Source organism: Xenopus laevis, chromosome 3L (assembly GCF_017654675.1).
Source record: "Xenopus laevis strain J_2021 chromosome 3L, Xenopus_laevis_v10.1, whole genome shotgun sequence".
Lineage (NCBI taxonomy): Eukaryota > Metazoa > Chordata > Amphibia > Anura > Pipidae > Xenopus > Xenopus laevis.
Genome location: NC_054375.1, coordinates 11825987 through 11843663, shown reverse-complemented (window position 1 = coordinate 11843663; position 17677 = coordinate 11825987). Strand labels below are relative to the sequence as shown.

At 42.1% G+C, this 17677-nt stretch overlaps 1 protein-coding gene across 1 annotated transcript; it reads left to right on the top strand.

Annotated features, from left to right (window-relative positions):
- The first annotated feature begins 395 nt into the window (after nucleotides 1–395).
- LOC108705887 (WD repeat-containing protein 91-like) lies at nucleotides 396–16908 on the top strand. Its single transcript, XM_041585497.1, has 9 exons — nucleotides 396–407; nucleotides 780–791; nucleotides 2406–2522; nucleotides 3347–3400; nucleotides 3719–3773; nucleotides 4249–4283; nucleotides 11941–12134; nucleotides 13120–13270; nucleotides 13897–16908. The coding sequence occupies exons 1-9, from the start codon at nucleotides 396–398 to the stop codon at nucleotides 13963–13965; spliced, it is 699 nt and encodes a 232-aa protein (XP_041441431.1). The 3' UTR covers nucleotides 13966–16908.
- Nucleotides 16909–17677: the final 769 nt, after the last annotated feature.

Sequence of the window (17677 nt, the reverse complement as noted above, 5' to 3'; positions counted from 1 at the left end):
AGTTATACAGGGAACTCTGAGTATCACTCATGTATTATAAGGGATAATGTACCCCCTACTGTAAATGATAAGGATATTAGAAGTCACTGAGGGGTTGTTCTGTGACCATATAAAGGCACAAGGCTGCAGGCTGAGTTATACAGGGAACTCTGAGTATTACTCATGTATTATAAGGGATAATGTACCCCCTACTGTAAATGATAAGGATATTAGAAGTCACTGAGGGGTTGTTCTGTGACCATATAAAGACACAAGGCTGCAGGCTGAGTTATACAGGGAACTGAGTATCACTCATGTATTATAAGGGATAATGTACCCCCTGTTTCATTGCTTTTCAGTTCTCTGCATGTTCTGACAGCTCTGACTCTAACGCACCCCCTGCTCACCTCTTGGAAATGGCTTTAAAGGTAAACTTCAGCAAAAAAAAAAAAAAAATTTCTAGTAGCCTTTTACTAAGGAAGTCTTTATCATCCTCTGTCTGCCCTTTTGTGCAACGTTTATTATTTGTTTTAAATATAATACAATTAAGAGGCAGCTACAAATGTTTTGCTGCATGGAGTTGCTGTGCCCTGTGTATTATACACCGGCTCCACTTAAAACAAAGCCCCGCCCTTTTATTAGAGACCATGGAAGCTGCACATACAGAGATATAGTGCTACACCCTGTTGTAGAGAAGTGTTAGCTCTTTATTCCCCGTGTTTAGATGAAGCCCATGAAGAAGGTTCTGAAGACAAAAAAAGAAGAGAAACCTGCACAGGAATCTTCAGTTGAACACAAAGCAAGAAACCCAGGTATGTGACTTTTAGTATGTTATAGAATGGCTAATTCCTAGCAACTTTGCAATTGGTCTTCATTATCTATGTGTTAGAGGCTCTTTCTGAGTTACTTGCCTTTTTTTCCTGACACTTTCCAGCTTTTGAATGGGAGTCACTGACCCCATCTAAAAAACAAATGCTCTGTAAGGCTACAAATGTGTTGTTATTGCTACTTTTTTCTCCTATTCATATTCCAGTCTCTTATTCAAATCAATGCATGGTTGCTAGGGAAATTTGGACCCTAGCAACCAGATGGCTGAAATTACAAACTGGAGAGCTGCTGAATAAAAAGCTAAATAATTAAAAAACCACAATTAATAAAAAAAATTAAAAGAATACCCCTCTCTACATACTAACAGTTAATTGAAAGGTGAACAAGCCCTTTAAAGTAACATCATCGCATCACATGGGTGCCAGACAACCCATAAACCAAATCCCAATTGTTTACCTTACTCTTCAGTTTCTTTCCAGCTTTCACATGGGGGTCACTGACCCCTGCAGGCAAAAAAACCTATTTCTCTGTGAGGCTACAATTGTATTGTTATTATTTTTGATTCCTTATCTTTCTACTCAGCCCCTTTCCTATTAATTTTCAAGTCTCTCATTCAAAGCCATGCATGGTTGCCAGGGTAAACTGGACCATAGCAACCAGACAGCTGCTGCAATACAGAATATTAATTATAGCGAGATCCTGTTAGTGTTGCATCAGCCGAGGATTTGCCGTAAGGATCGATAGTTCTTGTTTATCTCTTGTTCTGCTCATTGAGATCTCACAGGGTTTCTCCCTGTAAAGAAGACAAAACGATACTGTTGGGTCCTTATACATATAATTTCTTACGGACCCTCTGTGCAATGAGTCCTAATGGGTGAAGTGAAGCGTCAGCTCTTGTGGCGCCTCTTCATTTGCAGCCAATTATCTGCCCATCTGGCAAAACTCTAACATATACAATATATTTATTACTGATGCAGGATTGCCTAAACATTAATGTGATCTCTGATTTTAAGCATTCCTGACCCTTCCCCTGTGAGCTGCCATAGGAGTGTTCTAGCTCCACCCCCTGCTTGAGTCACAGACCTCCTGTAAACAGGATCAGACTGGGCGGGCAGAACACTGGGAAAAAACCTGCTGGCCCAGATCCACGACCTCTTCCTTTGTCGGGCGGTTGCGGCAAAAACATTACGCGCATACACACACAAGCAGTACGCCGGCCACACCCACATCTGCTAACCACACCTCCAATCCTTTTCTCATTAGCAGGAGTGATTTGGAAGGGGATACAGAGAATTATGGAAGGTATGGAGCCAGAATGGTGACCAACACATCCAGTATCTGTTCCGGGATTTGTTTAAATACCGGTGCTGTTACAGCAACCAATCAGCAGTCTGCCCTTGCATTACTGCCTATATCAGATTAATTACTAGTATAACTAGTGCAGCTCCTGCAGAAAGAATTCTGTTGCTATGCAGAACAGTGCAGGGCTCAGCCCACAAACAGCACATGGGAAATGGTACCTATTATATATGTTGATGGCAGTGACTTTGTTTTGCTCATGTCGTGGAGTTGTTAATGAAATCCCTGCGGCTCCTTAGATACGATTGGCTGCGCTGCAGAAGGCGACTGAGTTACAGAAAACGCTTGCGAAGATCAGGACTGCGTCTCCCAAACTTCCCAGAGAGGATTTATTCTGGATTCCGGATAACAAAAAGGTTTGGCCTAAGGGTTCAGCTGTGGGTTTAGGGAGATCCCTTAAAGGGGTTGTTCACCTTTAAATTAACTGTTAGTATGATGCAGAGAGGGATATTCTGAGACAATTTGCAATTGGTTTTAATTTTTGAGTTACTTAGCTTTTTATTCAGCAGCTCTTTAGTTTGCAATTTCAGCCAGCTGGTTGCTAGGCTCCAAATTCCCCTAGCAACCATATGAAGAGGAGAGGCCTGAATAGAAAGAGTAATAAAAAGTAGCAATAACAATACATTTGTAGCATTACAGAGCGTTTGTTTTTTTAGATAGGGTCGGTGACCCCTATTTGAAAGCTGGAAAGAGTCAGAGGAAAAAGTCAAATAATTAAAAAACGACAACAAATAAACAATGAAGACCAATTTAAAAGTTGCTTAGAATTAGCCATTCTATAACATATCAAAAGTTAACTTAAAGATAAACCACCCTTTTAATTATCCCCAGCAGCTGCCCATGTTGGATCTTGTTAGGCATCTTCTGTGAGTCAGTGGCACTGCACATGCTCACTGGGTCCTGGGCTGCTGTTGGGAAGCTGAGCTTAGGGGTCGGGGGAAATCATTCAGCAGAAAGTGAGGTTCATCTATTGTAGAAGCTGATGCTACAGACCTGATTATGAATGAATTCTGATGCAGACTGCACTGATTTCTATGATGCCCTGAAATGTATATCTGAAATGTGTCTTTCCCAGTCATCTGAGATTTGTGCAGCAACGTGAGGCAGAGCAATGAAGCTGCAGCAAGAGTCTGAAATGGTTTCATTTTCTTACCCTTCCTTCATTTATGTCTCTGCAAAGGTGTCCGTTGTGTATCTGGTCTTCAACCCCGATGGACAAGTCATTTCCACCAAGGTGAGAGGCAGATTGATTTCATCGCCGCACTCTATCACAATCACGTCACAATCTACTTGTAAGCAGTGACTGTTTATACTCTCTGCACTGCTGGTTCTGACTCCCAAATAATGTAGCAGAAGCCTGGCTGATGAACAGAGCTGAAGCACTGACTTTTGCGGGGTTTTGATTGAGTTTTGCTGAGCTCTAGAGATTGTTGCTGATTCCTGCCAGGTTTCAGTCCAATCAGTGAATGCTGAATTTGGAGCACCCCTATTTATCATATCCCCCAAACTATAACTAACTCGTTTTCGTGTTTCTCGCTCCCCTTTCTTTCAGTCTCACACGTGTCTCCGGAACGAAGGCATAAAGGACATTTCCAACAATATAGGTGGTGAGTAACCCCCCCCCGGAAGTACCCATAGATATCAATGCACTTGAACTGCAACTCCCAGCACCCTATGTGAGTGTGAGAAGGGGTAAGACTGTATGTGAGTGTTTATGTGAGTGTCTGTGTCCCCAGGATTTGGCTGGAGCAGGACCCCGCCATTGCTAAAACGCCTTTTGTCCAAGAAGTTCCCTCACCCCAATGGCCTCCCCAATCAGGATTTAGGAATCGGAGGAGCTATAGACCAATGAGGTGAGGGATCACAGGGGTGGGGCAGCAATGATTGGTCTGTTCTTTGCTGCCTCCTGCTGGAGGTGGTTGGTACAGTGATTCTCTGCAGGCAATTTACTAAATGGAGATTAGTAAATTGCCAGCAGAGAAATAAGGGGAAAGCAGCTGTATCACAGAATGTAAGATCCAAGGATCAGTGCTGTGCACCCAAAGATATAAGTGGACTATTTTTTTTTTTTTTGTTACTTAGGGAAAGATCCGGTTCCTGATTCCAAAACAGCCAAGGTAAGTCTGCGCCCAGGTCTGGAGACAATTACTTAGATTAGGAATGTCCAACCTGTAACTAACTCCCAGCAACCTTATGCTGAGAATTGTAGTTACACTCCGGTTTCATAATTCTCCGCCTTAAGCTTGTGTGTTTACTTTGAGATTTCTCGCTGGGAATATCAATAGCATTGAGTCTCCTGCACTGAGCACAGTTGTGGAGCCTTCTTTGTAGCAATAGAGGCAGCAAGAGAGTTAGGAAGGTTTATGTTCCCTTTAAAGCTCTTTATATCACAATGATTTCACGATATACAATGTGTCTCTGTCAGAACCAGCAGCCTTTGGATTGGAGGAACGGAGATTTGGGCCGTGCTACAGTTTTGCTCTATGATCCCATTAGCTGCTCCAAAAAGCAAATGGTTTAGCCTTTTCCATTACAGTGAAGCCCACAGAGACCCCCAAGGTTCCTGATTTCCCAGGTAAATAGGAGTTTTTCTCCCTGACTTGACAGTACCTTTGTTTGCCCCATATTCCAAATTATTTCTGGTTAATTTCCCCTTTAACTGGTAGATTTTCAATCTACATTCAGTTGGTCAGGCTCCATTTATTTGTGTTACAGGCTTTGATGCTTCCCTGGGGCATCGAGGGATCAATCCTTTCCTAAGCACTAAAGAGAAACTCGTGTGTAGTTCAGCCCCAACGAGCACCATGGAGCGTGACGGGAGAGGTAACCGCGTGGAAGTGACGGAGCCACTGTCCCTCCCTGTTATACCCACCAATAGGGGAACAGTATTCAGTGGCTTATCTGAGCCAAACCTGCTGCAGCCCAAAGCCAATGTCCAGCAACGGTATTTCCCTATAGCCCCACATTCATATCCCACACCGCACCACTAACAGATAGATTACTAGTTGGCAGAATGGGTGCATGGGTGTGGGATAAATGGTTAGTTGGAGGGGTACCTGGATAAAGGAATTCATAGTGGGTTAAACTCTGGGCATGCATCAGGTGATGGATAGTTGGTTGGAGATACTGTAGTTGGATGGACAGATGACAGAATGTGTGCATGGATGATGAATGTATAATTGTTTGGATGAGTACATGGATGATAGATGGGTGGGTGCATGGATGATTAGTTGGTAGGAATGGTGATAGGATAACTGGTTAGTTGAAGGGTTGCATAGTTAATAGTTGGTTAGACACCAACAACAAGTATCAGATGATGGAGGAGTGCTTGGATGATTGGTTGGATGTCCTTGTGAATGATTTGTTGGATATTTGGTTAGATAGGTGAATGGATGAAGAGTGGATAGTAGGATGCACAGATGATTGGATGAAGGAGTGGATAGTTGATTTGATGGTGGATAGTAGGATGGGAGATGATTGGATGAAGGAGTTGATAGTTGGTTTAATAGGTGCATGGATGAAGATTGCATAGCAGAATGGAGAGATGATTGGATGAAGGAGTGGATAGTTGGTTTGATGGGTGCATGGATGAAGATTGCATAGCAGAATGGAGAGATGATTGGATGAAGGAGTGGATAGTTGGTTTGATTGGTGCATGGATGAAGATTGCATAGCAGAATGGAGAGATGATTGAATGAAAAGGAGTGTATAGTTGGGTTGATGAGTGCATGGATGAAGATTGGATGGTAGGATGGAGAGATGCGTGGACGATGGAGAGGATATTTTAATTGTGCATGGATGATGGATGGATATATGTTTGGATGAAGGGAGGATAGCTGGTTGTATAAGTGCATTGATGATTACTTGTATAGTTGTTTGGAAGAGTGCAAGAAACATATGGATAGCTAGTTTGATGGATAAAAGATGCCTAATAGAATGTGAAGATGATTGTATGATGGGGCTTCTAGTTGAATGGGTGTATGAATGAAGGGTGGATAGTTAGTTGGAGAGATGATTGGATGATAGTTGAATGGGTGCATGTCTAACAGGGCAGGTAGTTGGATGGGATGAGGGTTTGAGGGTTGCATGCTTAGAAGGGTTGGTTGCCATGAATGGGCTGCAGGATGAATGATTTGGTATGTTGCAGAGTGGACTGCTGATTGGTTGGATACTTTACTAAATGGAGAGATTTCCATAGAAACAACAGATACAATACAAGGTATTACAAGAAAGTTCTGTAGGATATCTGTGCTTAGTCCCTTATGTGGCTACACCAGCACCAACAGCACTTCTGCTCCTCCTCACAGACCAAAACTGACTATTCTGCCTAAAATGATGTTTCACTCTGACACTTCAAAGTCTTCCAGTAGCCCCGCCCTCCCTGCTAGCCAAAAGGAGGAGCTAAGCAGCCGCCAGTTCAGCAGGGGAATGTTCTACGCTCCAGTACATTGTGCCAGGAGGCAGAACCAAAGGGGCGGCGCAGTACGGAGCACATGGAAAGACATTCTGACATATCCCATAGACTCCATTTTATCCAAATAATCCAAGTTTTGAAAAATGTTCGAATTCGGTTTTTGAAATTTATCATACTCTGGCCCTTTAAGAATTCGTATTTGACTATTCGCCACCTTAAACCTGCCGAATTGCTGTTTTGCAATGTGGGACGTCCTGGGATCAATTTGAAGTTGATCGAGATTTTTCGGGAAAAAAAAACTCAAATCGAATTTGATCTGAGTTTGCGGATCCAATTCAATTTCAATTGGTCGTTTTTTCTTTGAATTTAGAGTTCATGGGAGTCTATACAAACTCCCATGAACTCTAAATTGACCCTTGATAATTCTGCCCCTTAATGTTTACAAGGTTTTCTAGTAGATTTAGGGGCAGATTTATCAAGGGTCGAATTTCTAAAGTAATGGGAGTTTTTTTGAACTCCCATAACTTTGAAATTTAAATAAAAAAACAAAAAAACAAACTGAAATTTATTAAAAAAATCTGTTTTTTTTGCGGGTGAATAGGCTGTATTCTTATCGTACGAATCGAATTTGATTTGAAGTATTTTTTTTAAAAAAACTTAGTCTACCAATTGATTCCATATGGGTTCTAGGAGGTCCCCCATAGGCTAAAGCAGCAATTCAGCAGGTTTTAGATGGTGAATGGTCGAAGTCTTAAAGAGACAGTACATGATAAATTTCGATATTCTAATTTTTTCAAATTTAATTTGGACTATTCTCTAGTCGAAATACACAAAAATAGCTTGAAATTCAATTTTTTTTACTTCGAATTTTCACTTTGACCCTTCTTGATAAATCTGCCCCTTAAAATATGAAGATTATGGAAAATTATGGAAAGATCTGTTATCCGGAAAACCCGGTAAGTCCCAAGCATTCTGGATAATAGGTCCCATACAATTATTCTGTTCTTAAAACTGCAGAGCTGCCCTTCCTTCAGCAGGTGGCGCACACTCCCTTACTGAAAATTCCTCACTAAAAGGGTTGTTCACATTTAAAGGAGAAGTAAACCCTAAAAATGAATGGGGCTAAAAATGGCATATTTTATATACTGAACTTATTGCACAAGGCTAAAGTTTAAGCTTGTCAATAGCAGCAATGATCCAGGACTTCAAACTTGTCACAGGGGGTCACCATCTTGGAAAGTGTCTGTGACACTCACATGCTCAGTGAGCTCTGATTGGCTGTTGAGAAGCTAAGCTTAGGGCTCGTCACTAATTATCCAGCAGAAAATGAGCTTCCCTGGCTGTAATATAAGCTGATGCTACAGGTTTGCTGATTATTAAATTCTGATGCTAATTGCACTGGTTTCTGTGTTGCCATGTAGTAATTATCTGTATTAATTACTAATCAGCCTTATATTGTGACATTTCTATTCTATGTGTACTGTATATTGTGAGTGGGTCCCTAAGCTCAGTAAGTGACAGCAGCACAGAGCATGTGCAGTGAATCAGCAGAAAAGAAGATGGGGAGCTACTGGGGCATCTTTGGAGACACAGATCTTTACTGCTAAAGGGCTGTGGTTGCCTTGGGCTGGTACAGAAGCACAAAACATAATGTACAACATTTCTAGCTACTTCTTTAGTTAGGCTTTAGTTCTCCTTTAATTTAAAGGGCCAGTACACCTCCCCTTTAGTACTGTGAATAGGCAGAGGAGGAAGGGGTGGTCATTGGCAGGAACGGGTGGGTGGCAGCAGAACTGTGAAGAGAACACCCCCAAAGAGTGCAACATGGTCTGGCAGTGAAAGGGTTAAAGCCCAACACACTGGCAGTTATTGCAGGGAGGGCATATAAGGACCAGCGCAGATTAGTGTCTCCCCGGGTGGAGAGAGAATGAAGCAATGTCAGTGTCTGTTCTGCAAGTGGATCTGGACACAATCAAACAGGAGGTTTCCTGAAACTGCCAGTCGCAGCACTGCCAGCTGATTGGCTCACGTCTCTGCAAGGGAATAAAAACTGCTGCTCTGATCCGTGCAAACGAAACAACTCTCAGTCTGAACAGCTGGACAGGTGGGTAATAATAATCTTTATTATGGGCTCTGTCTTTATTGTCCCTTTAACCCAGTGATCCCCAACCAGTAGCTCGTGATTAACACGTTGCTCTCCGACCCCTTGGATGTTGCTCCCAGTGGCCTCAAAGCAGGAGCTTATTTTTGATTTACAGTGTTGGAGGCAAGTTTCTGTTGTACAGGTATGGGACCTGTTTTCCAGAATGCTCGGGACCTGGGGGTTTCCAGATAACGGATCTTTCCATAATTTGGACCTTCATACCTTAATTCTACTAGAAAATCATGTAAACATTAAATAAATCCAATAGGCTGGGTTTGCTGCCAATAAGGATTAATTATATCTTAGTTGGGATCAAGTACAGGTGTGGGACCTGTTATCCAGAATGCTCAGGACCTGGGGTTTTCCAGATAACAGATCTTTCTGTATTTTGGATCCTCATACCTTAAACAATTATGTACTAAACCCAATAGGCTGGTTTTGCTTCCAATAGGGATTCATTATATCTTAGTTGGGATCAAATACAGGTATGGGACCTGTTATCCAAAATGCTCGGACCTTGGGTTTTCTGGATAAGGGATCTTTATGTATTTTGGATCCTCATACCTTAAATCGCCAGCGGGATGGCACTTGGAGCTCTTAGTTTTCAGAAGTCGTCCAAAGTTTCTTCGGGAAGGCTTTTCAGGGAGATTAGTCGCCCGAAGAAGAGGCGATTTGTCGCTGGGCGACTAATCTCCCCCTATGTGTGTCTCTGCCCTAACGGGGTTATTTATTAAAATCCGAATGTTAAAGTCTCTAAAAATTCTAGTTTTTTTCACTAGGAAACTCACATTTTTAGAGGGAAACAAAAACTAGAGTTTTTTTGAGATTTATTATACCCCAACGCTGCAAAAAGCCCAAATCTGAAAATCCTCCATCTCAGCCCTCTCAAGGTCCTGTATAAGTCAATGGGAGAAGCACATCTCAGTTTGAAGTTTTCGTGATCTGCGCTGGGTTTAGCCCGAAAATCAGACTTTTTCAGGGTTTTCGGACAAAAACTTGAAAACACATCGAGCAATTCGGGGAAAAAAGCCAGAAAAATGTGAGCAATTTGAGCAAAGAGGCAGAAAAATTCGAGCGATTTGGGGGTTTGCTCAATTTTATCTAGTTTTTCCGCGATACGATAAAGGTAATAAAATAAGCTAAAATCGGGCATGGGAGTTTGGTCGTAGTTTTTTTTATTAATAAAATATGAGATACATTCGGATTTTAGTAAATAACCCCCAGTGTGTATTTGCAATTTAGTAACACTTTCAATAATACATAGGGATGCACCGAATCCACTATTTGGGACTCGGCCGAATCCCCTGAATCCTTGGTGAAAGATTTGTCTGATTACCGAACCAAGTCCTAATTAGCATATTCAAATTAGGGGCAGGAAAAGAAAAAGTGGGAAAAAGTCTTCTTTTGTGACGAAAAGTCATGTGATTTCCTTACACTCCCCTAATTTACATATACAAATAAGGATTTGGTTCGGCCAGGCAGAAGGATTTGGTCGGCCGACTGAATAAGGCCGAATCCCGAACCAAATTCTGGATTCAGTGCATCCCTAATAATACATATGGGTCGGACTCACAAAGGTATTAGGTGGTTCACAGTGTTGCTACATATGTGATCTCTATGGGGGGATTAAATTGGTGAGTTCTACTGTCCTGTTGATTGAGGGCAGGGTTGCCAGGTCTAATTTTCTACAAAACCAGCCCAAAACTAGCCAAGAGACACTTCAAAAATAGCCCAAAAAATAGCATATGATGTGCAGTGAAAAAAGTCTAAAAATTAAATGACTGTTTCACAAATTTTTCCATAAAGCAAAACGGTACAGGTTAGCCTGTCACCCGGGGAGAAAGCTAAAGTCCTGCATTGGGTCGGGTACCTGCGGAATACCCGCAAAGTGATCAGGTTTCGGGCAAAAAAAAGTCCCTGTACGCGCAGTCCGCAGGTAACCGGGCTGGAAACCTAACCACCCTTGTGGTTCTTCCAGTTTTTACATTTTCTTTTGTGAAGATTTGGCACCAGAGTGACGTCACTTCCGGGCAAATGTGACGTCACTTCCGGGCAAATGTGACATCGCTTCCGGGCAAATGTGATGTCGCTTCCGGTTTTGTGTGTCCCCCCCCCCCGATCGGAAGGTTAGTTGGCCTATTGTGGGCCGAGTAGCGGGAACAAGCGGGTCAAATTTTGGGTTGCAGGTACAGGTTTCAAAAAATGGACCCGCGCAGGACTCAAGCATAAGTACAGAGGAGGGCTCAGGAGGTATAGGGGTCCCATAAGGCTCTAAGGTTGCCACCTTTCCCATACAAAAAATACTGGCCTTCCTATATATGTATCTTTTTTCCATATTAATAACATTGGGATCACTGACCTTCCTATATATTTATCTTTATTCCCTATTAATAACATTGGGATCACTGACCTTCCTATATATTTATCTTTATTCCCTAGTAATAACATTGGGATCACTGACCTTCCTATATATTGATCTTTATTCCCTATTAATAACATTGGGATCAACCATAATTTTTACCATCCAGGCCAGTAAAATACTGGGCAGGTGGTAACCCTATAAAGCCCTAATAAATATACAATTTCAGTAAATATTGGTAAAACAGGTCAGACATTTGGTGCAGATTTTTGTCCCAAAATTGTCTGAAATTGAGGAAAGTCACCGGAAAATGTGAGAATGCTTAAGAGTGACGGGAGACTGGGGTACAGAGCCCAAAATCTGGTAACTCCCCGACTTCTACACAAGTCAGTCCCATTGCATGCTGGGTATTGTAGTCTTACATTCAACTTGGCAAAAAGTTAAAAAAAAACAACATTACCCAAGATGCATTGGGAGACACAGGCTTGGCCACATTAGGGCAAGAAAAAACTTTGGTTGGTTTCCAAGTTGGAAATTAGCCACAGACCCAAGAATCGGTGACTTGGCTAGTTTGTACTTTCAAAACCGGCGTGGGATTTAAATTTGGCTGTAAATCAGCCAACCTGGCAACCCCGATGGCGGGTGTAACTGGTGAACCATTTGTAAGCTTTTTGGGAAAATCATTCAGTTGTTGCAGAAACATCACTCAAACGATGACTAATCTGACCATGTGATTATTGTAGTTTCAGTTCCTGTTCTGTAGTAGCAGAAAATAAAATGGAATACGATGGATTATCATGATTGCCCCTGAGGGATCTGGGATGTGCCATTTATAAATCTGATGTGTTTTGTTCCCAGAGCACCGAAAAGAAGACCGAGAGTTTAGACCTTGATCCAGATTCGCGTTCGGATGCACAAAATGAGCCGGTGGATTCAGTGAGCAGAGGTTCTGGGGGAAGCAGCGCAAGGAAAGAGGAGAAATCATCACAACCATTCATTGTGCTGAGCCAGGACGAGTATGCGGAGCACCATTCCTCCATCATGCACTGCAGGTACTGATCCTCATTCAAAAAACAGAAAGCCAAAATCCTTGGGCAACTGTATAACCACAATGATTTCTAAAGTGGGTTCAGGTGCTCATGCCCCAAACCTTCAGCAAAGGGGAGTGAGTCATAGAAAATTGATTGTAGGCAGGCACCAATCCGGAACACCAGAAAGTAGAATCCAGGAGCCCAACGTTTAAAGGGCATGTAAAGGCAAAATAATAAAACCCCATTTTTACTTTCTTTTATGAAAAAGAAACCTATCTCCAATATACTTTAATTAAAAAATCTGTACTGTTTTTATAAGAAACCTGACTGTATGCAGTGACATTCTCCCTTCATTTACTGCTGTGGATAGGAATTGTCAGACGGTCCCTAACTGCTCTGCAGGGAAACAATTATACTTATGAACAGCAGGGGGAGCCCCCACCTTACTTCCCAGCCATGCAGAACTCAAGCAGCTTTGTTTGTTTCCCTGTAGAGCAGTCGGAGACTGTAGAGATTTGTATTGGATTTTATTTTTGCCTTTACATCCCCTTTACTGTTTCCAAATCCTTTCCTCCAAAAAATCTCTTAAAACGCACTTCTTTAGAGAAGCCTCCCCTCCCTCTGCTTAACTACCAAATGCAATACCACATACAGTACTACATCTCTCACCCACTCATATCTGATCTTGCCCAATCCCACGCCTTGTGTCTTATTCCCTTCCCTTTAGATTGTAAGCTCTTTTGCACAGGGCCTTCCTCGCCTTTTGTACCTTATTGGTTGTGTTGTATTTAACTCCATATGTTCTATGTATGTAATTCATGTGATTTCGTTGTATAAACACATTTACTTTACAGCACTGAGAAATATGCTGGCGCAATATAAATAAATGTCAATAATAATAATGATATCACTCTCTACATCATACTAAGAGTTAACTCAAAGGTGAACCATCCCTTTAAAGTTGTTTATTTGCCAGCCGTTAACATTATTGCTTTTTCTCTGGCAGGGTCGACTGCTCCGGGTGCCGGGTGGCTAGTCTGGATGTTGACGGGGTGATTAAAATCTGGTCTATTGATGGCATCATGCAGACAAAAGCTTCCGCCATCTCCAAGTCGGCTCTGCTCTCCCTGGAATGGGCGACAAAGAGAGACAGACTGGTGAGAGAGTCCTTCATATGGCTGCTCATAATTTGTCAAGTTTTCATTTAACCCTCTATTCTATCCCCACCACTGGGATTTGGTATCTTTGCTGAATAACTCTGTACTGATTCTGAAATAATTAAGTTTATCTTCACTATTCCTCTCTCAGCATCTGTTTCTCTTCATTCTGTCTTCATTCAGCAGTTGGGTGTCAGATGAATGATCCAGATGTATTAGAGCTCACTCTATTAAAATCACCAGACATCATGTCTCTCTATTTGCAGGATTTGAGCAGAATTGAATTGAGCAGAATTTTTGTTTTGTTAGAATCTATTTGTACTGGAATCAGTTATTTGAGTGAGCTCTAATACATCTGCTAGGAAAGGAAGCCCCCCTAAAAGATATATTGGATCTAACTGTCAGTGATTATCTGACACCCAACTGCTGCATGAAGACAGAATGAAGAGAAACAGATGCTGAGAGAGGAATAGTGAAGATAAACTTGATTTTTTCAGAAACAATGCGGAATATTTAATTGGTTGTATTTAGAAAGTTTCTTATTTCAGTATGATGACGCTTATATTAAATTTTCATTTTTGCTATAGTTCCCCCTTAATGAGAAGTGACTATTCTTATCCATGCAGATGGGTTGCAAGTGGACAGCCAGACAAAACTGCCCAAATGAGGATTTCTTTGTCCCCAGTGCTGTCTGAGGACCACAGATATATTTGAATAACATCATAATCCGTGCCATCAGCCTCATGAGTTGCAGCCAATGATTGGCCAAAAAGGCATCCATCCATCCATTTGCCTATACCTGAGCACATACACACTAGGTTGACAACCATCTCATTGAGGTCAACCTTTCCAAGGTCACCCATCCAGAGAACAAGAAAACAAAACCATGATAGTTCTAATTCTATGAGTTGGGAACCAAAATTGGATCTCTGTGCAGTTCATGTGGGTCTCAGTGAAGTTCCTTCTACACCAGTATTTAAAATAAGGCACATCATTACTTCTGAGCCAATGCTGGGGTCACAACGCTTACTCCAACTGGGTCCTCTAAGAAACCATTCCCTGCCAACCCAACTGCCAATTCAGCCTCATGAGTTGCAGCCAATGATGCCCAAAATGGCATCCATCCATTTGCCTAAACCTGAGCACATACACACTAGGTTGACAACCATCTCATTGAGGTCAACCTTTCCAAAACCACCCAACCAGAGAACAAGAAAACAAAACCATGATAGTTCTAATTCTATGAGTTGGGAACCAAAATTGGATCTCTGTGCAGTTCATGGTGGGTCTCAGTGAAGTTCCTTCTACATCAGTATTTAAAATAAGGCACATCATTACTTCTGAGCCAATGCTGGAGTTGCAACGCTAACTCAAACTGGGTCCTCTAAGAAACCATGCCCTGCCAGCCAAACTGCCATTTCAGCCTCATGAGTCACAGCCAATGTTGCCCAAAAAGACATCCATTTGCCTTTACCCTTTGCACATAAACACTAGGTTGTCAATTATCTCATTGAGGACAACTATCCAATTGGGCCTCCATACGGTTCATAGTGGGGCTCAGGAAAGTTCCTGCTACATCAGTATTTGAAATAAGGCACAACTATCCAATTGGGCCTCCATACGGTTCATAGTGGGGCTCAGGAAAGTTCCTGCTACATCAGTATTTGAAATAAGGCAAAACCACCCAACCAGAGAACAAGAAAACAAAACCATGATAGTTCTAATTCTATGAGTTGGGAACCAAAATTGGATCTCTGTGCAGTTCATGGTGGGTCTCAGTGAAGTTCCTTCTACATCAGTATTTAAAATAAGGCACATCATTACTTCTAAGACAATGCTGAGGTCACAACACTATCTCCAACTGGGTCCTCTAAGAAACTATTCCCTGCCAGCCCAACTGTCAATTCAGCCTCATGAGTTGCAGCCAATGATGCCCAAAAAGGCATCCGTCCATTTGCCTGAACCTGAGCACATACACACTAAGTTGACAACCATCTCATTGATGTCAACCTTTCCAAAGTCACCCATCCAGAGAATAAGAAAACAAAACCATTCACATGATGAGTCTAATTCTATGAGTCACCCATCCAGAGAATAAAAAAACAAAACCATGATGGTTCTAATTTTATGAGTTGGGAAGCAAATTTTGGTCTCTGTGAGGTTCATAGTGGGTCTCAGAGAAGTTCCTGTTACATCAACATTTGAAATAAGGCAGATCATTACTTCTTGCCCAAAAAGGCATCCATTTGCCTAAACCTGAGCACATAAACACTAGGTTGACAACTATCTCATTGAGGTCAACCTTTCCAAAGCCACCCATCCAGAGAATAAGAAAACAAAACCATTAGCATGATGGTTCTAATTCTATGAGTTGGGAACCAAAATTGGTTCTCCATACGGTTCATGGTGGGGCTCAGTGACGTTCCTGCTAAATCAGTATTTGAAATAAGGCAGATCATTACGCTAACTCCAACTGGGTCCTCTAAGAAACCATTCCCTGCCAGCCCAACTGCCAATACAGCCTCATAAGGGGCAGCCAACGATGCTGCCCAAGATTTCCAGAACCTTTTCTGACGGGAACATTCTAGCATTTTAGTCACCGATATTCCATCATTGGAAACTTTCAACAAGAAAACCTTATTCGTCTGTGCTCAAGTTGATGCTACACATAATAGAAAGACATAGGCTTGGAGGTCCTTGGGGAATTTATTTTTTGCTTCATTCATGTCAACAATGAGAATCTAACAAGCTGGAGATGGCTGGACCACCTTGGGGGTGAAGTATGAAGGCACAGAATGAAGAAATCTGATGCATGGAGACAATTCCATTTCTAAGGCTTTGCCATTTTGTATCTACTGTTTAAATTTCATATTGTTACATGAATGTTCTTCAAACATGTTCTACCGCCCCTGAAATCTTTCTAAATGTTACCGGTGAACCATTTATCTAGATATCTAGATTTATCATGGAAAGATATAGCTCCATACTGTGCAGGCACCCATAAATGTCAACATAGTCTTAAATCTGGACACTATCCCACTGCTCTTAGACTGTTTTTAAAATAACCCATCCCAGACTGTATAGTTGATTGTATAACTTTGGAAGATATGGAGCTATTTACTCACATAATTGCACCTGCTTTTCTTTTGATACCATGTAACTACTCAGTCGGAGGACCCAGCTGGGTTCCAAAGCATTTAAGAAGAAGGTTGACATGAGGAAATTTATCTCCTACACGGCTTGCAAGCCATCGACACAGAATAGCGCAAACTTGTTTCGGTAATATGAAAATGCTTCAGGCTGAGCATATGAAATTGTTTGGCAGTCCCTTTACTGACAGACCCCTTCCCTGTGGTTATTTACCATTCATACCTGTTTCCAAAGAATCTGTTGTCAGCCTTAAATCCTGTTAGAAATCATCAGGAGGGAAATGAATCATCGTTGGCTTGGTTTATTGTCCGCCAGTGGGTGAAGACACCTCTGTTTGAACAAATGTTAAATTGACTCCAGGTAGGCAATGAGGCTGAGGATGAGGGGACCTGTGAAGATGCTAATTTCCACAGGGAGATGATGGTATCTAGGTCAACTTTGACCTTGTTCATCTGTAGGGCTGATGGGTGCCTTTTCTGATCAGAGGTCCATGCTTGGAAGTATCTGTAGACTAGTGTGCTTGACCTTTAATTGCGTCTAGGAAAGTTTTAGCTTGCTGGTTTCAGAGACCGGTATTAGGACAACAAGAGGTTTGTAGTAATGGTCACTGGGACCCTATAAATGGGGTTACTTGTTGGAGAATCCCTTTACATGTCAAGGTGCTGGAGCATCTGCTTCCCCCACCCACTGTATATATCAGTTTATAGGTAGAAACACAAAAGAGTGGATTACCTTTAATTGTTGCCCTTTGTATATGTAGACCAGGGTGTCTCCAGTGAGGATAATCTTGTAGATGTTGGAGGTCCTGGTGGATGGAAAGAGAAGCAGAGCTGTGATCTCGCACTTGGTCAGTAGCTGGTGCTTATCTTGGGGTGTAAAAGGATCCTAAATTGGGGATTGGAGTTGTACCTTTTACCTGGTGGTTTGGTTATTGGTAATGAGATCCATGCATGGGGTTTTGAACTTCACTCTTGTTTGGGTCTCCTTTTGTTAACGAGGGTCCCAACTAAGGGCTTTGAGTTTGTGTCCAGCCTGGGGGGGGTCTCTTGTATGGTCCCTGGAGGCCTGGGGGCTTCTCCTGTTAATCAGCTACTTGTCACAGTTGGACTGGGGGTCCTTGTTAGTAAGAGGTTCCCTATTGAGTCCTTGCAGTGTTTGGTTTATGGGGGGTCCTTCTATGAACTGTGAGATGATTATTAAGGAACAGCTGGTGGATCGGAGGTTGTTCAAGGCCCGAGTTGGTGTCAGTTTGGGAGC

Excerpts from the sequence above, each read along its gene's own strand:
- LOC108705887 (XM_041585497.1), top strand. Across the intron at positions 3,774-4,248 it reads CATTTCCAACAATATAGGTG|GGAAAGATCCGGTTCCTGAT; the intron begins GTGAGTAACCCC and ends TTTGTTACTTAG. Across the intron at positions 13,271-13,896 it reads CGACAAAGAGAGACAGACTG|ATGGGTTGCAAGTGGACAGC; the intron begins GTGAGAGAGTCC and ends TTATCCATGCAG.